This window comes from Lissotriton helveticus, chromosome 7, assembly GCF_964261635.1.
Source record: "Lissotriton helveticus chromosome 7, aLisHel1.1, whole genome shotgun sequence".
In the NCBI taxonomy this organism is placed as follows: Eukaryota; Metazoa; Chordata; class Amphibia; order Caudata; family Salamandridae; genus Lissotriton; species Lissotriton helveticus.
Window position 1 is genome coordinate 1,600,127,929 of NC_136068.1, and position 27,192 is coordinate 1,600,155,120.

General features: G+C 44.0%; 1 protein-coding gene across 2 annotated transcripts in view; it reads right to left on the reverse strand.

Moving 5' to 3' along the window:
• Positions 1 to 27,192, reverse strand: part of LOC144770573 (AP-2 complex subunit alpha-1) — a 279,721-nt gene that overhangs the window by 143,172 nt on the left and 109,357 nt on the right. For both annotated transcript variants that reach the window (XM_078655212.1, XM_078655211.1), the window contains exons 9-15: positions 13,450 to 13,618; positions 9,754 to 9,891; positions 8,599 to 8,781; positions 4,173 to 4,270; positions 3,487 to 3,718; positions 1,873 to 2,037; positions 1,533 to 1,690 (exon numbers count right to left, since the gene is read on the reverse strand). In XM_078655212.1, the coding sequence (XP_078511338.1) occupies positions 1,533 to 1,690; positions 1,873 to 2,037; positions 3,487 to 3,718; positions 4,173 to 4,270; positions 8,599 to 8,781; positions 9,754 to 9,891; positions 13,450 to 13,618 (1,143 nt within the window). The remainder of the gene's footprint in view (positions 1 to 1,532; positions 1,691 to 1,872; positions 2,038 to 3,486; positions 3,719 to 4,172; positions 4,271 to 8,598; positions 8,782 to 9,753; positions 9,892 to 13,449; positions 13,619 to 27,192) is intronic.

Below are 27,192 nucleotides of genomic sequence, written 5' to 3' on the forward strand. Positions count from 1 at the left end.
GTGAAAGCGCTAGCATAGCACTTCCATGGAGCACTGGTGGTGATGCCCGACAAACCTGAAGGCCACCCCTCAGCAGGAAGGAAGGAAATCCTTTATAGAGTGGCGGACCATAAGCAGCTCCTACAAATTTATGGCAAATGCTGCTCAATTGCGGACCATTGCTCCCTCGCCACGAATTAGTCCAGATGAGTGTCTAATACAATGCTGAGTCGTTTGTACCATGCAACTACAGAGGACTGAATAGGCGACCTACAAACTGATGGGGCCAACACACTCACCAGTGCAGATCTGTAAGGAAAGAGTCATAGATCAGCACCGGAGTCATTAGGCTTCCTTGATGCATGAGCAATTATTTCCTCTGACACCAGCAAATGGCGCTCATTTACCATTCAGCCTGCAGCATAAACAGGCTGCGTGGACCAAAGGGCTAACAGAAGCAGGATTGCAGAACTGGGAGTGGTGAATGAGCTAAAAATGGGAATCCTATCCCAAATGACTGCAGTACTCTGAGGAGGGAAGAAAGCTCATGCAGATCGTGGCCGGCATCGTTTCTATGGAGTTAACTCATCTGTTGGAATGAGATGGGACTTCAGGGAGTTGAAAGTGAAGCCTAAGTCATGCAGGACGGTCATGGTCCACTGATGCTGTTCCATGACCAGCACATTAGGCCTTGGCTTAACCAGACCATAGTCCAAGTATGGAAATACACACGTCAGTGACAGCTGCAGTGAAGTTACCACCCCTGCCGTCACATTGTTAAAAACAACCGGAGCAGGACACAGCCCAAATAGTAGAAGTGTGAATGGATAGTGCTCAGGGAGCACCTGTGGAAGAGTAGGATTTCTAGATAAAAAAGGAGTCCTGGAGGTCCAGAGATACCAGCGAATTACCCTCCTGCCCACATTGATGGCTAAAATAACCTACCTGCTAAGCACACAGATTCAAGAAGGGAAGGTTCAGGATGGGTCCCAGGCCTCTGGCCTTACTTGTGGACCAAGAAGTAAAGGAAGGAGAATACCATAACGCTTTCCTGTAAGGGCACCACCTCTCTGGCCCCTCTGTGAGGCAGGGCAAGAACCTTCACTTTTAAGATTGAGACTTGTGCTGGAAAGCATACTCAGGATGGATGGAGGACCATTCAACCTAAATATTTAGGACTGATTGCCAGGTCCGTCTTAGGGGCTTCAATTTATTCTAATTGCTGCCTGAAGCCTCTGATGTCTTTACCAGAACACATGATCCCATAAATACAGCAAAATACAGCAGCACACTTGCTCCACATCCCCTGGTTAATGCCCTGGTTTATCAGCCAAGAACATCATCCTATGAAACTAGCAGGCGATCCAGACCAATGCCCTTGTAAAGGCATTAGAATATGCTCATATTATTCAATATTCCTCCAACTAGCTTATGCCCTTCCTGCCATACAAACATTTGGAGCCGTACCAGGCCCTCAGGTTGATGACCTGATCCAAACATCTTGAAGGTATAACGGGTCAAAAAGGTGTAGAAAAGTGAAAATCTGCGCCTACCTGAGGAAGTTATCTTCTGCACCTGATGTCAATCCTGCAGTAGCAGACGGTGTGTCCGAAAAGACATCAACAAGGAGGCTCCCTGCACTAGGAGCCACAGATCCCAACTGAGGGGCAGCCCGTAGACCAAGAAGATCTGCGGATGGGGACGGAGTTGACTACAAATAGGAAACAAATAAAAAAAGAACACTAATGAGATGCCAACCAGCCTAAAAGCACATCTGCCAGGGATATCAGAAGGTATGCAAAGGATACACATCATCTTCCCATAAACACTCAAAGGGCTGTGGAATAGCCCAGCTTTTCACCACCCTTTTGGATAAAAGGGACAGTCACGTACCGCTGTGCTAGGAGTAGGCTCTACTCCTCCGTTGACCTCTGAGTTCTGATCCTTTTTACCCTCCTCCAGGTCGCTCACTGCATTAGGGCCCTTCTTTTTTTTCAGCTTATTCAGGATGGAGGATTCTCGTTCAGGAAAGGGGGGCATCTCCTCCAGAACAGTGGCCTGTTAAAGGGATAAAAAAGAGCAAGCAACATGAAGCAAGAAGACTGAGGCAAGAGCAACATTTAAAAGAAAACATCAGATGACTAACGCTTGCTGTACAAGCGTTAGTCATCCCTCGAATAGACTACGGAATTGTGGCCCTCAGCGGACTCCCGCTATCCACAACAGCACCCTTATGAGCCTCCCTGAATGCTGCCGCGAGACTCATTACTGGCTCAGGAAAACATTCGCATATATCCCCAGACTTAAAGTCCATAAAATGGCTGCCTTTTGAAGCCAGAATTCAGCTAAAAATTGCAATTATGACACACGCGGCCGTGCACCACAATGCACCCAACTACCTCGCTCAAAAGTTGTCTATATCAGGAGGTTCGAGATCCAATAGAAGTTCAAAAAATCTACTCCTGAAACCTCGTAGATTCCGGAAAGAGAAAACATACAAGCGCTCCTTCTCAGGAATGGCACCCAGGATCTGGAATGCACTCCCCCCTGAAACCAGGCGTATCTCCTCCACTGCACTCTTCAAGAAAGAGGTGAAAACCATCCTTCTGGCCAAGATCTCCTGAACCTTATAGGTGCTGGATCAGAGACCCTGCACTGCTTTGTATCAATGCTCACCTTGTCCTTGGGCACTATACTTCTACTTGATGGGGACACTACTACGCTACTTTCTTACTACCGACCAATATATGATACACGTTGGTTCACTGATTCACTCTCCCGATGCCCCCACTCAGTGCTCTCTCTATACTAAAACATTGGTATAAGCCTTCCACTCACCCAAGGTGTACCTGAACACCTCTGTAGTGTGCCGTCTTATATTACTGGTTTACCTGATTGTATATTGATATGTTTTATGTATGTTATTATTATCCTATCATGTTAGTGACTACTACACTGCTCCCATTACCTCTGTTCATTCCTACTGCCCCTACCCTGTCTTTGTGAAGCGCTCTGATATCTGTAAGGATCTTGTTCGCGCTATATAAAACTTTGAATAAATAAATAAAATAAATAAATCAGAAATACAAAGCCGTGAAAATAAAATAGTTTTTAGGTGAAGAAGTATCAGCAGGAGAAAGGGCAGCAGGGAGATATAAGCAACCAGGAAAAACGGCAGTGACAGGAGAAAGATGTTCAAAGAGAAACCAACCAGTGTAAAGAAAGAACACCAACACAATCGAAATCAGAAGCGGGGAGCAAGAGAATCAGCAGGGTAAAAGAGAGAGAGACGCTAAAGAAGAAAGTTTATCAGAGTGAGAGCAGCAGTGAGGAGAGAATGCAAGGCAGTAACCAAGAACAAAAAAATATGAGGTAGAGTGCAAAAATAGCAGTGAGAAGGTAGAACAAAGAGCATGATAGCAAAGAAGGCAAACTGTATTGGAGACAGTACCCTGTTACAAGTAATAATGGGTGGCCCTACAGAGTATGTGACGCTATTGTACTCACCAGGACATCAGTACTGGCGATGGAGCTAAGCTTCAGGTACTCAACGGCCCGCTGCTGCAGCTCCACATCAGCATTGCGTATTTGGCTGTCAGACCTCAACACCTCCTGAATAGTGGGCTTTGTCTCGGGGAAAAGGTTGATGAACTTGATGTAGGTGGAGAGGAGAAGGGCACGTGTGGACACACTGCACAGGTGAAACTTGGAGTGCAGCAGGTTAAACTGCACCAGGGGGCTGACAGAAGAAGGATCCAACAAAAACACAAATTAGAGATTAACTTCAAGATATCAAATTCAGGCAATGATGCAGAAGTGATCATCTTTAGCCAATGTGATCAGTTAAAACTATGATGCAGAATTAAAAGGGGGTTGCTGATTAAGAGAGGGCTGTACAGGCAGAGCCGTATGTGGTTTTCAATTTAATAGCGGTTAGGGAGCGCTGGTCCGGATTGAAGGACACCGGCAGCACTACACTCACTTCCCAGTGATGTAAGAGTGTGCTATGCATGGGGTGCTGAAGGTCAAAACTGAGTGCAGAGGTGTGTAGAAGTTTACTCCTGAATTAGTCAGAGCCGCTCTTGAAAAATCTGTAAAGCTGCTGGTTTTCTGATTATGGTTCCCTCATCATGCCTATTCATGCCTGCAACCCTGCTGGCAAAGGGGATGTAAAAAAGCATTTCTGAACTTACCTGGATCTGGGATCACCAGCTATAAGGTTGCCAAATTCACCCAGAATGTAACCACCGACTTTCACCATGTTCTCATGGCATGCTGGGGCCTGCAGAGCCTGCTCACAACACAGGGAGAAAAAAGACAACATTTTAACTTACTGGATCTGGTGCGTCTAGCTATAAGGTTGCATAATTCACCTAAGTTTTGCCACAGACTTTCACCATGTTCTCATGGCATGCTGGGACCTGCAGAGTCTGCTCAGGGCACAGGGAACAAAAGACATTTAAAACCACTGGCAGTTTCTGTTCTGAATTTCAGGCCTCCTCTTCTACTTCGGGGTCATATTCAGCTTGCACAAAGCCTTTGGTTCATCAATGATTCATTTCAGCGAGTACCAACCAGGTCATGATATTCATAACTGGGGAAAGCTGCCACGGTGCTCAGTACCTAAATTGTGCACAAAAAATAGAGACAGCTAACTACACACACACATTGGTTTGCAACATGCATCAGGAATGGAGGAGGCTTTACACTAAACATTATGACATGCTGCTTCTTGTCTTTCTTTGTAATCAAAGACCATATTATTCTCAAGGAATAGAGCAGAATAACCTTCAATGGAATCCTGTCTCACCCCATCTTATCCGATACTTACTTCAAACTGTGAATTACATTTTCCTCCACAGAAGAATCATATAATTCAGAGGTTCACACAGTTAAAGATTCCAGTTCACATTTTCAATGCAGTTCAGTAAGGGCACTGAATACTTCACATCCAATATATTTAGTCATTTATCTCCACACTCTAACCATTGCCTCTATTTCAAGGTGAGCCACAGCATCATTAGTCAATCAGAAACTACAAAGAGATCTTGTGATACATGGGGAAAGTGGAAAGCTTCCCTTCATGGTCCCTACGATTGGGGGCCTCTGTCCCTGTTTGGTAGGACTCTTTAGGGCTGGAACCCGCCTTTCTACTGTACAAAACATGTGTCTCATCCAGGAACTCCTGTAACTGCAGATTTGGAAACACACTATCTACTTTTTCACATAATTGGGTATGTATGTCCCCGTCAGACCTGTATGCAGCTCCAGGGAACCTCACCAGGTATTTGCAATATCATCATCATTCAACTTTATTTTGGTCGGAGACCATAAAAGTGCAAGCGCAAAATACAGCATACACAGAATATTAAAACTAGACCTGCACATTGGGAACCAAAAGGAGTGGTACACAACAAGAGGTAGAGTACAATGAGCATTAAAACATTAGTAACTGATTGGAAGTTTAAAAAAACACAATAGGCTAAAAACAGAGCTAAACTTAATAGTCCATTCTGGTTTAGGTGAACACAGGTATGGAGTAGGAACCATGACAACAAAAGCCTTTGCCTCAACCACTCTGGCGACAAGGCCTGCTTTGCTGGCAGATTTCTATAATTTTTACACGCTTTGCAAAGCGGAATTGCATATAGAGTTTCCTGTCTAGGGGAATGGCTCATAAAACCCATTGTTTTTAAAATTCATAAAATCCAAGGTTAGGCATCCCCCACGAGGATCTGGTGACTTAGCCCTAGGCTACCCATTCCCAATAGTACTTCTTAAGAGCATCTTTGCTAAGGGGTGGTAAATGGTCCTTATCGTCCCAGAGGGTCTCTAGACATAATGCTCTTAGAGAGGTTTTCACATTGCAAATCCAGCCAATCATGCTGAAAAGGTTGAGAACGACCACCTCTTCAAGAGCGGCAGAATACAAGGCCAACTCCGGGGTGGTCCTAATACGCAGCCAGAATAGTAGGGGTTGTAACTTGGCCTTTTCCACAATGGATGGTTATTCGAGTCAAGTCTTAATGGATGGAGTGGTGTGCTCTGCGATAGGGAAACAAGAGACCTGAGAAACTTGTTATCCGAATTCAGTAGAGCATTCATCCTTTCAAATCCCCATAATTCTTCTCCATATAGCGTCGCGCCCACAGCTTTAGCCTCATAAATCTGAATTGGGGTTTAGAAAAAGAGGTACAATGCTCCTTAAGCAAGGTCCCAACGATTTGACTGTGCTTTAGCGTCTGCTTTTCTATGTGGGGTTTCCATGACATATCTTCGGAGATGGTAAATGCAATATCTCACCTTCTGAAGGCAATCATCAGACTCACCCAAGAGCACGGGTGGTGCCAGAGATTCACGCATCCAATAGGCAGAAAGATCTTAATCTCTTTTGCCAGTAAAGTGCCTGTAGTTGCAATGGATTCTATTACTTTCTGACCAATATTAACAACACTGGATTAGAGTGCAAATTAAGTTCATATAGCACTGTATGACCCTACATATGTCTCTTGCCAATACTGTGCAGTCACTTTGAGCATCAGATGTCCGACCACTCCATCTGGTACAGAAATAGTTCATTTATCCTTAATACACTGACTGCATTTGACAACGCTGAGCTATCAAAGTATAATACATACTGTTCCTACTTTCCTAGGCTAGTGCTGCATGTGGCGACATATTCGGAATTCTAAGCCGAATGGCTACCTGCTATTTATTTAAGGAGGGAAAATGAAGTCATTGGAGATTATTGAACAAAATGCTCACCATTATTGGGAGATATCACTCATGCAAATTGCAAGGAAACGAGACCGTTCAAAATAGGCTAGTGTGCTAGTAAACTCCTGAGAGGTAGCCCTTCATAAAGAGTGCGGAGTACTTTTAGAAATCCAAGTTAGAAATCCAAGTTACAGCATCAAGTGATGAAAAATGGCTAAAATGCTCAGCTACCATAAAGGAATTAAAGACAGTTGCAGCATTAATGTTGCATCCCCATCATCGTCCCAGCAAAATCCAAAACAAAAAGTGAGTATTGGGATATCCCTTTTCCACAGGTAGCTATATTTTACTAGTTCTGCCTGTTATTTCATGAAACCTCAGTTGAATTGTCTCTGCTATTGGTGCGTCATCTCAACTTGAATGGAAAAGCCAACATTTAAAATCCTTGAGCAAGACTACAAAGAGAGGGAAAAGGTTAGACTGTAACAAAGTTCAATGCATACTATATCCCTAAATCCCAAAAAGAAAGATTCACTTGAGATCATAACCATAGATTCTTTAAAAATCCTAACACAGAACAATGCAAGGCCTAATGTAAACATTCAGCAATTTTCAGGGGGAAAATGTTATTTTCATTTTTATACAGCGTGACATTTGCCCAAGGACGTCTTGAGGCTAGCTTCTGCAGACCAGAGATATAGCGTACCATATGGAAACCCACATCTTCCTAGAAAGCTGAAAATAACCAGGTCTTCAAATGTTTCCTAAAGGTCATTAAATCCTGCTGGGCTCTGAGGCGCGCAGGTAGCTGGTTCCAAAGTTTGAAAGTGAAGTATATCATGCTTCTACCACCCAATGAGGCAGTGTAAACTCTAGGTACTCTAACTAATTTAGAAGTTATATTTTAGAAGTTAATAATTTTCTAATCACTAAATAAATATGTTTATATTGTTTAAGAAGAGAATAGTGTATTGTATCATTCTTCAATAGCATGCTACACTCAATATTAATCAATTTTCTGATCCATGCCCCACTTGGTGTCTTATTTCCACTGTGCGTTAGCCAGTAACACTGCTCTGTGAGGTGAGTGTTTCCTGCTCATATTTAAGTGTTACATGCAGATCACAAGTTCAAATCCCTGCAGGACTGAGGCAGCCCTTTCACCTTGCACTGTGTACTAAATCCGCTATATGCAACACCTATATTTTACAGCTCTCGTTTTAATACACTTGTGTCATTATGGGTCCTTACTGTTGTAAAGGGAATATTGATTTTCAAGTAATCTGCATTAAGGTTTCTGGTGTTCTGGTTCTAGAACTACTTTACAGTTACTGAACGGGAAATCCCTTTTTCACATCCAATATAATCTTTATATTTATGTATGTATGTATGTGATATATGAATCTTGAATGTAGCTACAATGGACCCGAGCACAGTAGGTCATGGGTTTTACAGGGGTAATGCAAAAGTAGAGGGTAGAAGAACCAAATAATAAATGTTCGAAAGATTATAAGGAAACCCTACATACAGACAAAAAGCCTATTCCAAAGGACGGCAGACCGATGCATGGCTGCAGCACGCATGTCCGATTAACCTTACAAACCTATGCAGCTTCCTTAGCTCTTTCTGGCATCCAGTTCTAATTTTCTTGGAATCTGAAACTGTCTTACAATATATGATGCCTGTAGTACGTTTATCTAGCACAAAAGAATTATGATCATAACCACCTAACAATATAAGGATTTCAGGATTTCTACAGAAAGTAATAGCAACATCGAAGTTTATAACATTCGCACAGAGTTCTGCATTTTATAGTTAATCAATGATGCAAAGGGTTCTTCTCAACTGTGCACTGAAATATTATGAAGAAACTAGACTGGTCATTCAAATCAAACACATTACCTCGAAGACTGTTTTGGCTGCGTAACCCTGTACATCATCTCGGTTGATGACGATCTGGATTACCCGGTACCATACTTCTTCGCTCACGTAGTCCCCAGCAATACGAATCAGGTTCAAAATGGTGTCCACGTACCAACTGTAATCCACTGCATACTTCTCTGCAAGGATGGCCACTTTCAGGACCTTAGTACAAGCAGAAAGAAAATGATGGTATGTTGTTCTCTTTTTCTATTTCTCTACAACCCTCTCCCTCTCCGAGCACTAGCTACAGGAAAAATGTTGAAGGTTCTGAGAAGCATGTCATCACCTCTGTGCACAGGTAATACTGGCCTATCATATCACATCTTGTGCAAGTACAACTTTTAGGTGAGATTTGGGATCTAGGGGTGGGTGGAACTCGCGGAGTTTTACTACATAAAAACTTCACTAGATTTCTGAGAGTTCCGTGAACGTACGGAATTCGACACATAGTGCTGCTTTTTAACGCAGGAGCTTGTTCCACGTGCAAACAGCACAACGCATTGCAAAAGAGGGCACTGCTTCTTTGTGCCACTTGAGTAGATTTTCTCAACGCGAACGGTCACAACCTGCCGTGACGGCCCAAGTTGAGAAATCCCATCAGGAGGCGTTTCAGTGGCTGAAAATCACGCTAGGAAACACAAATTCTCACTTGCGCTTACCAACTTAACGTTGGCGAGCTGAGCGCGAGTAGAAACTCTGTCAAATGACGAATGGAGAGTTTTGTCGGAAACTCTGCATTACATACAGAAAGCAGAGTGGGCAAAATCCTGCGTTTCTGCCAGCAGAGTGGAACTAATCGCCCAGTTCTACTGGTAACCTATATAAATGTGCACCACTTTGAAGTGATGCACAAAGTTTATATATTTATATAAGGCCCCCTCTAGAGTTTAAATGCTTAGGATTTTTATTTCATACATACACGGATACCAACCCCTGAGGAAATCATATTGCTTGCATATATCTGTAAATAAGACACACAACATACACAGAGGTAACATCTTCAAATCAGTTATATGTCCACAGGAAAAATATGCAGGAGATTAATGTTTGCAAGCAGCAGCTACTGGGGATATCTCCTACCAAAGTCCTACCATCTTGTCTGACTTTCATTAGCGGGACAAAACAGAATCTCACCATCTCCTCGCGAATAGAGTAGTCAGCCGTCTCCAGGTAGCTCAACATCTCGGACACAATCTGCTTGGCATTAGTACGGTCACACATGGCATAGAGAAGATCTGCCGCCCGCTGTCGTACACTAACATCTCGCTCCGTCTGCCAGAAGAAGAATACATAATATTAGTTTGGAGAGCCTTACGTGGAATAGCAGCAGCAACATGCAACTTCAGAGCGACCCAACTTAAGTTGCAATTTTAACATCTCACCGAACAGTGCTCAAAATGTTAACCCTTTACACCAGTTGCCTTGAACTGTCCATACAAATGGACTGCTATCAGACGCCTGGTATGTAACCAACGTCAAGGGATAAAGGTCACTATTAAAGAAGAGTAATAGGTGACACTTGGGATTATTGATGACCAACCTGCAACCAGCATGTAATCACATGTTAACCTCACTTACAGAAGTTACCATAAACTCTGACAGACCTGCCAAGATTTTGTGATTTTACAATTCGTAAAATATCTCGGAATTGTAAAAATGTGTATTTAAAAAATCATCACGAAATCTTTTTTTTTTTTTTTAAAAAGATCTATTTGGATACTCCTTTTTGTCCTTGCAATTCTGCTGGACCTATAAAAGGAGGTCAGCAAATTCAAGAGAAAAAGACTACGGAAGACAGGAACCCAACTGCTTTGCAAGCATACTATCCTCTTTCAGCACTGCTCTCCTGAGCTCCTCTGTTCTCCGCAAGGTGGTTCCAGGTCTCCTGGCCCAGTTTTCCTCTTTAGCACCCATTTTCATGGGTCCCCACAGCACCTATTCGCCACCCCACCCTTCCTCCATGTGGCACTCTTTTTCATTGCTACATCCCACTCCCGTGGCACCTGTTCTGGCTCCTTTTCCCAGCTCCTTGTCATGGTTCTCACTGCTGCCTTTCCCTTGGCACTTGTTTCCCTGGTTCCCCCTCGCTCGGTATCTCCCGTTCTCATTGTACCCCCTCACCCAGGAGCACCTGATTTACAGTGATTACGTCACCCCTCCCACCTACCTCATACATCATTAACCTGTGTGAATTACATAGTCCTGGAGGTAGGAACATGTTATTGCAGACCACTCCACTCTCCTGCCTCCTTAACTTCAGACGTCAGGAGGGTGGAGGTGACTAAACTAAAAGCTAACTGAAATCTGTACCTTCTCTTGCACTAGATACCCCTGGGGCACCCGCGCTCCTGCTGGGAAGCACAATACTCCATTGCTGGCTCTGGTCATTCCGATAATGAGCAAAGCCGGCTAGTGAACAGGGTATTGGAGTGCCTGTCTGGCACTACCCGGAGCCCAGGTGGAGCCTACGGTATTTTTGTGACAGACATACATTTTTGCTTTTGATGCCGCAATATTTAGCTAACAGGCCAAAAAATCTTGGGGGCTCTACAATACATGTAGTAGACAGAAATCTGAACTTCCCCACCGAAAATCTATGGAAAAATATACAAGTCAACCACAGCCCAGAGCACATGTAGACTACAATCTAGTACCATCTGGAATGCAGCTTCATTTGGAAAGCAACCGCTTTCAAGCTTGGACTGTTGCAGTTTAATCAGGGAGTGAAAAAGGAGAGCAACGATGGGAAGTGAGTGAGGGCTCCTGAATATAGCTGAGCTTCTGGAAGGGAATTCTTCTACATGGCTCTGGAGAGCATGCATCCCGGCCCTGTGTTGATCTCCTAGCAGGTCACTGAAACGTTGCTGTAGGTTTTCTTGTTATCTATCTCAGTGAACATGACAATCACGCATGTCCACTGAGGGCTCCCCTTTACACAGGTTTTAGACCCTAAAGCTTGGCTTGGAGGCCAAGGTGGCATGCATAATGCGCCCCTCTTTTACAGAAATGGCTACTGGCCTCTCTACCCAGGCTGTTGTGGCCGGACAACGGTAACAGTATTGATCTATACTGAGAGGTACCTTAACCCAGTACCCATTAGGAGGGGTTGCCTACCAGCTACCTCCTGGTAAACCCGGTGCAGTCTCCCTTACCTGGGTTCTTTATGATCTATGTCATGTCTGGGATATGCTTTCTGAGAGCTAGTTGGTTCACTGGGTGAAGACGGTAAACCAGTGTGTTTAACGTGAGCCAAGCTGGTCTCTGTTCTATTTGACATTCCAGATCCCTATGCCCCTCTCTATTTCTTGTAGAAGATGTAAGGGTTGGGATAGACAGTATCTCTTATCTCTGTTGAGACCTGACCCTCTGTTGAGATGAATGCCTCCCTTTCTGTGGTTGATGGACAGGGCCTCCTGATCAGGATAGGCAGGAAAGGAGCGCAGCAGGCCTTCCACTTGCACTGATCACGTAGTAAACACACAGGAAATATTCCCCAAGAAAGGGAGGAGAACCCAGGATTCAAAAGTAGCTGACTACTTAATTCGATCAACCAGTGATTCAGGGAGCTATAAATGTCTGGTATCATTGGCCAGTTGTTTATTCAGGGCTGTTCTCTTCTGACCAGGCACTCACCAGGGTTGCCGAGATCCAGGAGTTAAGGATTGCCATTCTCCCTCTCAGACTCGGGTACAAGGTTTGGACTTGAGAATGACAAATTATCCGTGAAAGGAATTTGCCAACTGACGGAAGCAGATGGGTTGCAGCTCAACAGAGGCATGCAAGCAAGGATACAGCTATCTGTGAGGCTTGTGGAGGCAGGTGGCGCTCTGAAGCACCAGGAGACTGCAGGTGCTGCTCATGATAAGAAAATGTGCTGTGCATTAAGGGAAACAGAGGTGGTTCTATACTGTTATTGAAGGCAATGCTGGTTTGTCCCTGACCCATGCTCTTTGATGTGGGAGCTTTCAGTTAACACCTTGTTGAAGAATTGAAAAGTGTGCCTTGGTCCCTGCCCCATAATTTGTATAGCCTCCAGCTTTGTCCTTGCTTGCTCTGCACTAGTAGCAAGCTGTCTCTGTGGGTGCCCAGCTATTAGAAAATGTGAACTGCAGCTAGTGGTCTCTGTGATACAGGCGCTCTCCCCCTTCTTGCTTCATCAGAGAGTCTGAGGGTGGACTAGCACCCTGGCCAGTCGCTAACTTCCTACAGTAGCCCAATAGCTACTTACTAGAGGGACTCCAGTAACTGCGTCAAGACACCAGCCACACCTAATCTGACCTCTGACACCACCAGAGCAGTGTTCTCGCCCAAGGAAGGGAGGGCACTTGTATCCCTTTGACTCACATGGCCTCACAAATGACTATGCTAATCTGTTGTAGAATAGGGTGAGGCATATACAGGAGTAGTAGTGGATGAGTAGAGGATCAAAATTCACAGTGCATCTCATATCTCCCAATACAGCTGGAGCAAAACAAACAGTGTAAACCATGAATTAGAGGCCAGGGAAAAGACAGAGGCAGATGGGGGACAAAAAAGAAAAAGAGCAAGGGGGTTAACAGAGGGATAAAGTAAGAAAACTTAGAACATCACTTAACTGATAGGCTGCAGATCCACGGTATAGTAATTTAGATACCTACCCTAGTAAACACCTTTACATTCCTTCCACTGGAAAACCCTGAGTTCATCAACCTCTAACCCACACTAATGCTGTAGTGATGCATTAAGCAAAGTGAATTGTAGCAAACACATCAAGAGTAATGCTGAAATAACATGTCCAGAGGTTGCTAAAACAGGCATGAGTAGGATGGGCAGGAGCTATGGCACCCTCACCTTCAGAGCATTGATGACTGTCTCAATGTGCGTCTTAACAGCTTCATGCGAGAATTCTGAGCTGGCCAGAGTACACATGCTCTCTAGAGCCAGATACCGCAGGTTCGTCTCACGGTGTTGCAGGAACTGGCCCAGCTGATTACATGCCCGCACCAGGAGGTTGGGCTCACTGTAAGGTGAACAGACACAGGTATATCATTTTTACACTATTAACTTTTATTTCAATTCATACTTGAATCACATCTTTAATACAATACAGCTCAGTCATGAAATGTATTTAGAACTTCACTAAAAGTTCACTATCCGTCATGACTAGAACAAATCCAGGGAAACCTATTACACAAAAACACTGGGCAAACTAAATTATATGTAGTTTACATCACAAACTCCGCAGATGTTGTATTGAGTCAGGAAACTACTCACAATGTCAATGGTGCACAATTGTGGTTGCAAACAATACCAAAATAATTTTTACCATGTGACAAACACAATTTAGTAACACCCTTCTGGATGTAAAATGGCCAACGCAATCGGGACACATTTGGCAAGCACTCAAAAACTGGAAATGTGCAATGTGGTGCACAGTTTTATACCAAATGCATACAAAGTTATGATTAACTTTAAACAGTAATTGAAACAAGAAGTTATCTTTTCACTTTAACAACCTGACTACTCCACCACAGCTCCACTGCGAGAAATCATTATTGATATTTTCTGCTTTAACTGGATCACCTACATTTTTATAGTGGTTCCTCCATATTGCACGGAATTCACTACACCAGCTAAGCACAAGCATTTAGTAAGGCAAGTAAATGTATTCTTGCTTAAAATGTAATAAATATTGTATAACATTGAAACGTTAAGTTAATCACCATAACCTATTTAACAGCACTTTAATAATTTCAAACTTTGTAATATGGAAGCAGTTTTTTCATAGAAATGTCATTTAAAACAAAATATGGCAGATATGATTATAACTGGTATTATCTTTTACCAACCAAGTGAACGTTTTTTTCTGTTGCCTGGAATTATAGTATTAATTTTCAAAGAAATAGGATATATTGTCTTAGAGCCATTTGACGTTTCAGTTTTCCTTTTCTTTGGCCAGTAGCTTTTGTTTTAAATCAATTAAATAACTTTATTTGGTTATAAATAACAATAAAAATACAATATCACATAAAAATAGATAGAAGAATGCCATACATATTGATATAATTCCGGCCCTGCCTTTTCCTTGAATACCGATTTTATATACATAAGTAAGGTGATTTTAGTACTCTCTCCAAGTTTATACAATCTTGCAAAATCACACTGTTGAGCCCTATCTCCGTATTTAACCTAATCAAGATCCATCTTACAATGGGTTGCAAAGCTAACACATCAGAAATGTATCCCATGCCTAATTCATCAATGTAGGTTATAGAAAGGAATAGAATGAGGTAGCGACAACAGACATCTTAAGAATTTGTTCTCTACAACTTGCCATTCAGAGATGTAACTATATCCCCAAATGTCTTGACAGGCATACTGCAGATACAGTCCTGGCCAATGAGTTTAATTTAGCGGCAAGGAGTGGGGTCTATGATCCTTGCTATCAAACAGGAATCCAAGGTATGAAAAAGCCTCTACCCTAGTAATCCTACAATTATCTATAAAGTGTCTCATTCTGGTCGACCTTGGGCCTACAATCATAATGTGTGATTTGTTCTAGTTAGTGCTCAATTCTAGTTTATTCATAAAATCCACTGAAGATTCAGAAGATGTTGTAGTCCGAAATTGGTTCTCTCAATAAGAACTGTGTCCTAGGCATATAAAAGAGTGGGAATACAATGAAAGTCCACTTGAGGTATGTCTTTGTTAGCTGTACACAGGCAGGGCCTAGCTGATTAATGTACAAAGTGAATAGTAGGGGGACAAGAATACATCTCTGCCTCACTCCCGTTTATCTTTTCATGTGAGAGTACATCTGTCAGAGCCATATCACAGCTGCAGTTAGATCCATATGAAGATAGTGAAAAAATATATATACACGTATTACCGCTTAAGCATACAGTCCAAAAGCTAACTTCTGTTTACTTGACCAAAGGCTGATGTTAAATCCAAAAATGCCAATATATGGAGCCTCCCTTTAATGCTGTACATTTCCCCACAAGCATATGCAAATTCAAACATTGATCAAGAGTAGTGCACCCCAGTGTAAAGCCACATTGCAGGTCAGAAAGAATGCTGTTATTTTCAGCCCAAGTTACAAGCCCAGTGAGAACAACTCTACCTAGAACTATTGCCACAGAGTCAATTCATGATATGGTCCTGCAACATTGTGGCCCATGGTTTTGCCCACTTTGCACGCAGCGTTTAAAGTATGGGTTAAAATTGTTGCTCACCTAGCAGGATCTGATTTTATCAAATCAGCTGGCACCCCATCTGGGCCAGCGGCTTTGTCCTTAGTAGGTAAGCAATAGCCTCTAACTTCCTCCAACTGGAATTCAATTTTTGATCTTCCCAGCACTGTCACCTTACTATTAGCCAAGTACATCTTACCGGTCGACCATTAGATTCCCTACAAAATGTTTCACCAAACTATCTGGGATATTAATACATTCGATAAGCCCTTTATCATTGGAGTCAAAGAGGGGATGATTCACTACTTCCCAGCTATTGGATACGACACAGGCCTGCATAAGCTGGTCCCAGGCCTCACTCTTAAGGTAATTTGTCCACTGCTTAATGGCTGATTTATATCTCTTACGACATGTGACTATATCAACTTTAGACCTAGGAAGTTTCTTTTGGGCCTTAATCAAGTTACAGTGCCCCTGTGAGCATTTATTATTAAACCACATACTTTGAGCCAGAGAGTGTTATCTGTTGACTAAAGTAAGTGCAAATTCTTTTGTAAGTAGCCAGTGCTATCTCTTGATGAGAGTTGGCTCCCAAACAAATATCTAAATCCCTTCCACAACTGGTACCACACTTTCCTTTTTGTTCTATGTCACTGTGCCGTAGCCTTCACTAAATGATTTGCTAATTCAGCATTATGAGGAGTCCCTACACTATGTGTCGAGGCTAAAGTCAAATACAGGCAGTTAAGCTCATTCAGTTGACTCCAGATAACCCGGAATTTCCTTACAAATTGTACAATATATACTGAGATGAATATGTAATGAATAATGCAAGTCAGCCCTTTACCTTCAAAGGCTGGGTCTCTACTTAATGGGCCTTCATCTCAACACCGCACTACTGAGTTGACAAAGTTATTATATTCAGCTACAATGATGTTATGGATGTTCCCTTGAGATGAGTGTTCAATATAAAAAAAGTTATTAATCTCTCGACCTGCATCTGCATAGCTCATATGACAGGAGGAGGTGCATAGGTGTATGCTAAAATCACCTAATGGCACAACAGAAAGTGACTGATGCTGTCTTTTCATGTAATATTAAAACACTCCTTCAGAGCAACCAAATGTTCAGCGTATCTTTGAGAGGAGTAAGAATTATACAATTATATTTAAAAGCATTACATTTGGTGCTTTGCGAAAGGAAATCATAACCACCAACAAATATGAAGAGCCAGTAGCTACCTAGGTGGGCTGATAATTGATGTCCAAGGCTACGAGGGTGATAGGTCCACCATTTGTGCTCCTCTTAGTTCTAGGGAGAGAGGAAAAAGATCTATAGCCATCCAAGAAAAATGTGTTGGTTGTTGCCCAGGTTATACAATAATGTTAATGCTCTTTATAAAGGGAAGCCATGTCGGTTCACAGATCGATGGCTGAGGAGACTGAGCCTGGCGCAATTGCATAAAGAGACGGCTTGCTATGTCTGCTTTTTCAAAGTTGATTATCACACAGTCCCCTTCCAAAGGTTTCACACCATTCTCTACCCATTCCACCCTTCTTACCATATTATTATGGGAACATAGACAGCCCCCAACTTCCTATTACACCAGTGCACAGCGTTGTTTCTTAGCTGATGGGTAGTTTCCCTTAGGTCTTGCCTTAAAGGAGTCACCTTGCCAAAGATGGCCACTAGTCAGTTGATTCAGGTGGGAGATTCATACGATTCCTAATAGGTAGTACACTGGGAGGATGTGTGATAGAATTGTTCTCTTTATGCGAACACCTATCATTTGATTGCTTCCTTTGAACTGAATGGTCCAGGCTACACAGACTACTGCCCGAGGCTAAATACTTTCTTTTGTCTGGTCCTTAGGGTTCTGCATCATGAGGTGGCTTTCCCAGCTTTGGAGAGGGCCTCAGACCCTCCCTTTTCATATCTTTCTGTGAGCTCCCAAAGATTCCTATTGATCTGGCTCTTAAGGCGGAAGTAGTCTCTGTGCTATACTCAGCGACTAAGATAGACATTATGAATTTTCCATGAATTGGTAATTCAACTAGTGGATTAACAATTCTAACATATTAAACCTATTACTCAAACCATCACCTTTTTTTTTTAAATCAAATCTTCTATTGTTACAAAATAGACCTTTCAATATCGGCTTTATTATCAATTTCAAAGTACCTTATAATTCACTTATGTCCCCCTTTAGTTCAGTATTTACAAGGTCCCTCCTTTGGACAAGAACCATAGACTCCTTTATATGGCTATTTCTTGGGGCATCGCCTGTAGTCTTGTGCCCCAGATCTTTTTTCTTATTTTCCGTGGCAGGCTGATTCGGTTATCGTGGGGAAGGCATTGGATTACAATGAACCTTTGTCACAATTGTCAATAGGGTTGGGCCGTGCCTCACCTGGACACCCACAACACCTTTAATATGTGAGCAGGACTCACCAGCGACCAGAGTTATCTTATTCACACCATGTGTGGAAGTAAATGTATTTTGAGTAGGAATGGCTCTTAGGTCACGTTCAACTGATAAAAATGTCATTTAATGTCCCAACTGCAAGATTAGCATGGAGATGATACAGGGCCTTTTCCGAATATCGTTGGAAACAGCGAGCCAGTGGCGCGACAATTTTTTTTATATATCCATATTGGTTGCGAGTTCCCCGATGGGAGGTCAAAGGGTTTCTACTTACATGCTCGCACGGGCGTAGAAGGGCCGACTCTTGGCCTGATCACGGCCCAGACTTCGCCCAGGCACGTACCTAGGGGCAGGCTTTCCTAGCCCAATTTATGCACTCAGGCAGCTCCTCTGTGCTCCACCGCCTCCTTGACAGCAAGGAATTATGGTAGTCGCAGCCCAGCTATCCAGCAGCAGTCTATCACAACAATGGCAGCTATGGCATTTTTGTTAATCATCTTTTTATGGTAGTTGTGTTTTGTATTACATTTGAGTTTTATTTGGTTGGTTGTTTCGGCTTGAGTATTTATTTTGTTCACTATCAACTGCATCTGTTTTCACTAGTAGTTACTCGACCTGATGGATGGAAATGTAATTTTTAGCTGCATCTCTCTGAAGTTAGAGCGTCATTCTTTATTGGATCTGAGTTTATTTGTTAATTAGTTCGAATTCTAGTGTCTCTTTTTTTAGGTCTATTACATTTTAAGAAGAGGGTTACAAGAGGTACCCCCAATTCCACTGTATTCACAATGTTTCTGTGTCTTTTTTCAGAGGTTTGATTTTTATTTTTATTGGAGGATCATACTTTAGGCCTGTAGCTCTTTTTGTTTCTTTTCAGGCTATTTATATCATAACTGGATGGGCTCTCATATAGTGGTTATTTCGGTGGGACGTTATGTTTGTGGATTTTTTGGTGGTTGTTTCAGTGAGGTCTTTTGTTCATCAGAACCATAAGTACATTATACTTTTATTGTCTTACTTGTGGTTGTTTTTAGAGGCTTTGTGCAAATGCTAGCATTTCAACTTAGTCTAGAACAAGTTTTCCCAAAATCTTTTCCTTTATAGTTTAATAAAAGCATGTTTTTCTTGATTATTTTTCTGGTATAGACTGCTCGAAATGCATTCATATAATTGTAGGTAATACCGCTCTTTTTAAAGATTTTCATGAATGTGTAATTACTGGGATATTCACTCTTAATTAATTATTCACAAAGTTGACCAGGTTTGTAAGTCAAATCGCTCAATTTCTTAATCTCATTCTACACTTTGCTGACAGCTAAGTAGGTGCACGGTAGAGGTTTTCGTTTACTTTTTTCCAAGATGGCTCAAAAAACGAGATGGTTTGGCTGTGTGGTGCTTTTAATAGTTGTTATCGTGGTCATCTAATGGTGCCTATTTTGCAAATTAGCTCCTTATATGCCTAATGGGTTTCCTAAAATAGCAAAAACATGTGGTGTAGTGTGCTCGAAAAAATGCAAAGCGGCGCTGTACATTAAGTAATAGAGGTGTGCATTGTCTGAATCATTTTTTTTTCTCAAGGTGTATATGTTGTTTTGGATTAAAGCATCATTAAATAAAGAATTTTCATCAATGTGTGTTTTTGTAAATGTTCTGATACCTAAAGGCTCCAACAATGAAGAGGGCTCTTGGTGAGCACACCTCAGATGACAGCAAAACAGAGGTCCGCAAACTGACAGGGAGAATATCCTATCAGGTGGAACTTCTCATACCATCTTAGAAGGGTAAATAGCATTAACAATGTATCGGAAGCTAATCATAAATAGTTATGTGAACAAGCTAGCTGTATTAAATAGGATCCAAAATAAAGTATTTTTTAGCTCGAGTACCACCAATTTTTTTCATTCTAGGCGAGTTAAGTCTGAAGGCTTACTGCCTGTCGTTCATGTTTATTACAGCTCAATCCATCCATACAACTGCCAAAACAATATGCCAAAAAACGTAGGCCTGGGCAAATTCAGACCTGCATCCCTCTTGTCTGCTCGACATAACTGTAATCTGGGCAAGAAGAAAGACTTAGAAATATTTGTATTTGGTAAGCCATTGAAATAGAAGTGTTTTATATAGAAATTCTAAGAGGGGAGCAAAACCACAAACTGATTTAAAATAATCTTCCTCAGGCAGCATTTAGTGTATTGGATCATGTGCTTTGTTAACGTTAGTCCTCCTATGATGTGGGTTTAAAAAACAAAGTAAAAAGGCTGCAACATTTTTGTTTTCAGTTCCATCTCAGACTGTTTCCTCTGGTACTCTATGCAAAGACTATTTAGGCAACCACAAGTTTATAACTGACCTATTTTGCTTAATAGTTTTTAACAATAGACCAGAGAATTACTGCAACTCAATCTCTTCCTTTAAGATGCATTTCTCAAGCTTGCTGATTTTTCTATAACTTCACTTGACCAGTATACCAAACCAGGATCATATATCCAAGAGATTTCCTCTTTGACTAGCAAAACAGACTCAATGTTATCTTTGTTCTGATTCACCTGTAAGTATGTTAATCACCAGTACTGCAGTAAGTGAGTTACATATTAATTGATAACACTTTAGAATGTTTGGGATCCCCGACATTTTTTTTTCTTTTTTTTATATTTCTTTTTATTAAGTGAAAAAACATAAAGCAAGGATCAACATCAGGTGCAATACATCATGAAACAACAGGATAATATACGAATATATAACGCAGAATAAACGGAAAGTCAAACAGATCAGAACTGCCATGCATTGTAAAAACTTTGCGGCTGTGTAAAGTGCGAACGTTCGCCAAAGCCCAGTGCGAGCATTAAAGTCCACTTACTCCACCCCCCAAGAAAGCAGGATAATCATTGGGAGATAGTTCGAATGGGGGGGAGATTGAAGTGCAGCAATTCAACGGAGCTTGGCAACGACTGAAATAAATTCGCAACAATATAAAACTCAACTCTATGCTAGGGGCAGTTCAATCAGTACGGAACTCAGATCCCATCTATGCACATTACAAAAATATGTTTCGATAAGGCACCCGACTCCAGGATTCTGATAGGATTGTAAGAACCTACAAAAAAAAAAACACACACATTACGAACACCCCTTCCCCCCACCCTGCACCCCTGCATGTAGCTTTCGCCTAACCCCAACTAGCAGTGTGCCTGTCACCCCATCTAAACTAAGTTTCTAAACGTAGAAAATGGAAAAGGAGCATTCCCGTCAGGGCCTCCGGTCCCCCCATCCACCACCAGAGCTGAGCAACCCCTATACCAGTATCTACATTTTACGAATAAAAAATTTCAGTTGAACACCGGGGAAGCTCAAAGAAACAGCGCCCACCCTCCCGTAGGTACAATAGTAGCAAGTCCCACTTTCACCGGCACCACAATTCAAGGTCTAGTCCATCAGTTTCAGCCTTGGCCCGTATGATCAGTCGTGTGAAACCCCTCCGGTCGAACAGTCACCTCCACAGAAGAGTCAAAGTGTGCATAGAGTTCCACAAAGTACATCTGGAGACAAATCAATAGTGTGAAGGCATTGAGAACCCTCACCGACCTCAGATCCCAACGTTGGTTCCATCGCAATCGTAATAAGACTGCCGGTGAGGGGATAAACACTGTCTCAAGTCCATGATTATTCCAGACAGGGGTTTCCGGGAAGGGAGCACCGACTGATCGGTCCACAATAAAAGGCGATGATATGTACAACGATCCGATCGGAGCATCAAGCGCACAGTTGTCGGCTGCCACAACACATAGTAGTTGCGACACTTCACGCTGCACAAGACCGTCCTCTTCCGATGGCATGGCCAGTGCGGGTGGTACAGCACTCAATAGGTCTTCCAATGGAGTAGAGTCCGGTCCAACTCGCCCTTTCTCAAAAGTGATATGCATAATGGCCTCCACATATGGTTGGAGTGCCCCGATGGCCGCCATTACAGTTCTCAGCGATGGTTCACTTTCGGCCCGTCCCATCTCTCCGCACACGATGTCGACCATGGGTACTTCCCCAAGAGAGCTTGGTCCCTCTGGGTACTCAAGGAGGTATGGACATCTATGGAGGGCGACTTTTCAATTATCACTGCAGCTATTCGCACTCGCTACCGCGGGCTAAGACCCCGACTCAGCGAACACCGGAGGGGCAGACAGCGTCCCCGGGAAAGGGCCTCCGCCCGCAGCTTCAGTCTTGCATCGTCGCCACTCCTTCGATGAGATAAACGGAGGAGACTGCCGTCCAAATCGGCCATGAACCAACCTCCACAACGGTGGACCGGACCCTATCGAACCCTCATGGCCGATGTTGTTCAATTCGAACCCGGCTATGTCAGCACTCGAGGCCCCGGTTCCCAAGCTGGAGAAGGCCTCAAACTTAAGTTCGACGTAACTTTGTCATCGTAGCCGGTAAAATGTCCGGGACTGCACCGCCAGACTGCTCTTCGGTTCATCCACAGGGAGGGAGGGCGCAAACACAGGACTTAGTACAGGATCATCTGGCAGGAGACGGAGGTCGGCGGAGCCCGGAGCCTAAGCAGCCATCTTGGTTCCTAGCGTAGCTCCTCCTCCTGGCCCCGGATCCCCGAAATTTAAAACAAACTGAGGATATAGCTATTGTCAGTCAGAGTTAAAACTACTGTATAAACAGCTGTAATAATTTCATTATCTACGTACTTGGACTGCTAAAGCACCATTGCCTAAAAGTAGCACCAGTGCTAGTCATTAAAGCTACGTTTGGGTAAAAAGTAGCCAAGCAATCACCCGCCTTGAAATAGATGGGAGGGGTAGCCAAGCATACGTGGAGATATCAATGCACCCTCTAAGTTCTTATAAAGCTGCCTGATGGATGGTCTAATCTTATATAAGATGCATTTCAACTTCTATGATGGATGGTCTTATGTATGCATTTTGACTCATATCATATGCACAAGGAAAGGGATTCACCAATGTCACATTGTCATACAAAGAGATGCTCAAAGCTCTGATTGGACATTTTGCCTCTTGTACTGTGGCAATCAATTTGCCCTTCTATTGCATCCCTCCATATTTTATCTTTCGGCATCCCCTTCATGCTATATATTGAATATGCTACTTACCAGTATGCATCTGTTCTTGGCATGTAGGGCTGCTAACATTCATATCTTAGCATTAGATCGCCGCCTAGTGTTGGGCTCGGATGATTGCACATTGTTGTCCTGGAAGAGTCTTCGAAGTATCCTGAGATAGGTGGCTCCTCCCCTGGACTACAGTGCGCATGGGCATCGGCTCCATCCCCAGATTGTTTTTCGCCATTGTGGCAGGAGATGGAGTGAAAGTGTAAAGGATGTCCATGCTAATGAATAAATACAATAGTATATCTGCAGCTGCGACAGGCACCGGGGAGGAGGGCGGGCGATATGAATGTTAGCAGCCCTACATGCCAAGAACAGATGCATACTGGTAAGTAGCATATTCAGTTCGAGGCATGTGGGCTGCTAAATTCATATCTTAGCATAGAATACATAGCAGTCCCTCCATCAGCGGCGGTTGCCCGTGCCAGCTGCAGAAACCTGAAAAAGTGTCTTGAGAACAGCCTGTCCTACAGCTGCTTGCTGCTTGGAATGCACATCAACACAGTAGTGTTTTGTGAAGGTATGTGGTGTGACCCACGTGGCTGCTCTGCAAATATCCTCTAAAGGAATGTTCCCTAGGAAAGCCATGGATGCCCCCAGTTTGCGTGTGGAGTGCGCTCTGGGGGGTATTGTTAAAGTGCGCTTGGCTTTCTGATAACATATCTGGATGCACTTAACAATCCACCTGGCTATCCCTGCTTTAGAAATTGGGTTGCCTTTGTGTTGTGGTGCGAAGGCAACAAAGAGTTGTTTTGTCTTTCTAAAGGGTTGTGTTCTGTCTATGTAGTACATCAACGCCCTCCGTACATCTAAGGTATGGAGCATTCTTTCCGACACCGTTTGCGGGTTTTGAAAGAATGCTGGCAAGTCAATAGTTTGATTAAGATGAAACTGTGACACCACCTTAGGAAGGAATTTAGGGTTAGTGCGTAGCACCACCCTATTTGGGTGAATTTGAATGAACGGCTCTTGTATGGTGAGCGCTTGCAGCTCACTGACACGCCTCAGAGACGTAATAGCTATCAGAAAGGCCACTTTCCACGTAAGGAATTGGAGCTCACACGAGTGCAGTGGCTCAAATGGTGGCCCCATCAGTCTGGTGAGAACGACGTTGAGGTTCCACACCGGAGCTGGTGGAGTTCTTGGGGGAATGACTCTCTTCAGACCTTCAAGGAAGGCTTTAATGGCGGGCACCCTGAAGACAGAGAGGTGCTGCCTGTTCTGAAGATAAGCCGCTATGGCTGAGAGATGTATCCTAATGGAAGTGTACGCCAGATTGCACTTGTAGAGATGTAACAGATAACAGATGATGTTGGGAATAGATGCATCTAGCGGGTTGATGTCATTGGACGTACAGTAGATGACAAAACGCTTCCACTTAGCAGCATAGCATGCTCTAGTAGTAGGTTTCCTGGCCTCCTTGATGATACTCATGCATTCTGGAGGTAGGTTAAGGTATCCAAACTCTAGGACTTCAGGAGCCAGATCGCCAGGTTGAGCTGTCGTGGATCTGGATGCTGAATGTCTCCATGGTTCTGCGTCAAAAGACTGGGTGTGAGGCGCAGTCTTTGATGCGGCACCACCGAGAGTTCGAGGAACGTGGTGTACCAAGCTTGGCGCGCCCACGTTGGAGCAACCAGGACGAGAGTCATGGAGTGCTGCCTTAGCTTTCTTGCGACCAGCGGTATTAGAGGGGCTGGCGGAAAAGCGTATGCAAATTTGCCTGACCAGTTCATCCATATCGCATTCCCCTGCGACTGTGGGTGAGGGAACCTGGCGGCAAAGAGTCGGCATTTTGCGTTCTCCTTTGTTGCGAACAGGTCTATCTCCGGATGACCCCACTTTTGGAAGAACGGGTGGAGAACAGAAGGGTGTATCTCCCACTCGTGCATCTGATGGCTGTATCTGCTGAGCAGATCCGCCATCTGATTGTCCTTGCCCGGGAGGTGTTCTGCCATGAGGAAGATGTTCCTCTGAATGGCCCACTTCCACATGCTCTGAGCCAGATGAGACAGCTGTGGCGAGTGGGTGCCTCCCTGCTTTTGAATGTAGTACATCGCGGTCATGTTGTCCGTCCGGACTAGCACGACCTTGTTGCTCAGATGTACAATGAAGGACTTGAGCGCCATGAAGATTGCCATCAGTTCCAGATAGTTGATGTGCATCTTCTGTTGCTGCGTCGTCCATAGTCCCTGCACTGTGTAAGTGAGCACATGAGCTCCCCATCCCTGGAGAGATGCGTCCGTTGTCAGGATAATCTGCGGCACAGGCTCTTGGAACAGTCGGCCCTTGCAAAGGTTGTGTGGAGTCCACCAATGCAGAGAGTCGTATGCCCGACTGGTAACCAACACTAGGTCTGTCAATTGCCCACGAGCCTGTGTCCACTGATTCGCTAAGCACTCCTGGAGCGGGCGCATATGCAACCGTGCGTGAGGGACTATGAAGATGCAGGAGGCCATCATGCCTATCAACTGCATGAACACTCTCGCTGGCAGGGAGTGTTGTGGTCTGAATCGTTGGATCAGCGACTGAATGCTGTCGATTCTGACTTGGTTTGGCTGAGCCATGGCTGTCAGGGTGTTGATCGTAGCACCCAGGAACTGCCGGACATGTGCCGGCTGGAGATGCGATTTTGGGTAGTTCAGGGAGAAACCCAGATCGTGAAGCAGGCGAATTGTAGTCGACATGTCTGCGGCGCACTGTTGCTCCGACTTGGCTTGTACGAGCCAGTCGTCTAGGTAGGGGTAGACATGGATATTCTGCCTCCTGAGGTGCGCCGCCACTGTCGCTAGACACTTGGTGAACACCCTCGGGGCTGTTGTGACTCCGAAGGGTAGGACTTTGAACTGGTAGTGCCTGCCCTGAATAGTGAACCTGAGATATTTCCTGTGTGACGGGTGTAGTGGAATATGGAAATAAGCATCCTTGAGATCTAAGGTTGCTAAGAAGTCTCCCTGGTTTAGCAAGGGAAGAATCTGCTGCAGTGTAAGCATGTGGAAATGTTCCGATAGTATGTACAGGTTGAGGGGACGTAGATCGAGAATGGGCCTGAGAGAACCGTCCTTCTTTGGAATAAGGAAGTACAGGGAATATACCCCTGTGCCTTCTTCCCCCACCGGCACGAGCTCGATTGCGCCTTTTTGCAGCATCGCCACTACTTCCTGCTGCAATAAGTGCAAGTGCTCTGCGGACATAGGCCTTTGCCTTGGTGGGATGTTGGGTGGAGTGGACTTCAACTCTAGGCAATAACCATACTGAACTAATTGTCGCACCCACCTGTCTGTGGTGATGTTTCTCCAGACGGGCAGGAACTGCTGCAGTCTCCCCCCGACAGGTGTTAGGTGGTCGGGGGGCAGTGACAGAGAGTCACTGTTTGCTCGGAGTAGAGGTGCGGGAGCTGTTGTTTCCTCTGCCGCGACCTCTGTTGCTGTTGTTCCTATAACCTCCCTTGGTCTGCTTAGTGAACGAGGCTTGCGCCCCACCTTTGGAGAACTGGGATTGTTGACCCATCTGTCCTCTGGTGACTCCACGTGCACCTGAGCGACGAAAATTGCCGCCACGAAACTGTTGGGACTGCAGAGCCCCCATAGATTTAGCAGTTTCCGTGTCCTTCTTTATCTTCTCTAAGGTGGTGTCAACATCCGGACCAAACAGACTATCAGGATTGACCGGCTGATTCAGGATTGTCGTCTGAATATCCTGCTTGAACCCTGAGATGCGGAGCCAGGCTTGTCTTCTCAGCATAACGCTAGTGTTGATAGCCCTAGCAGCTGTGTCCGCAGCGTCAAGTGCACACTTGATGGCTGCGTTTGATATTAGTTTCCCTTCCTCAATAAGCATCTTGG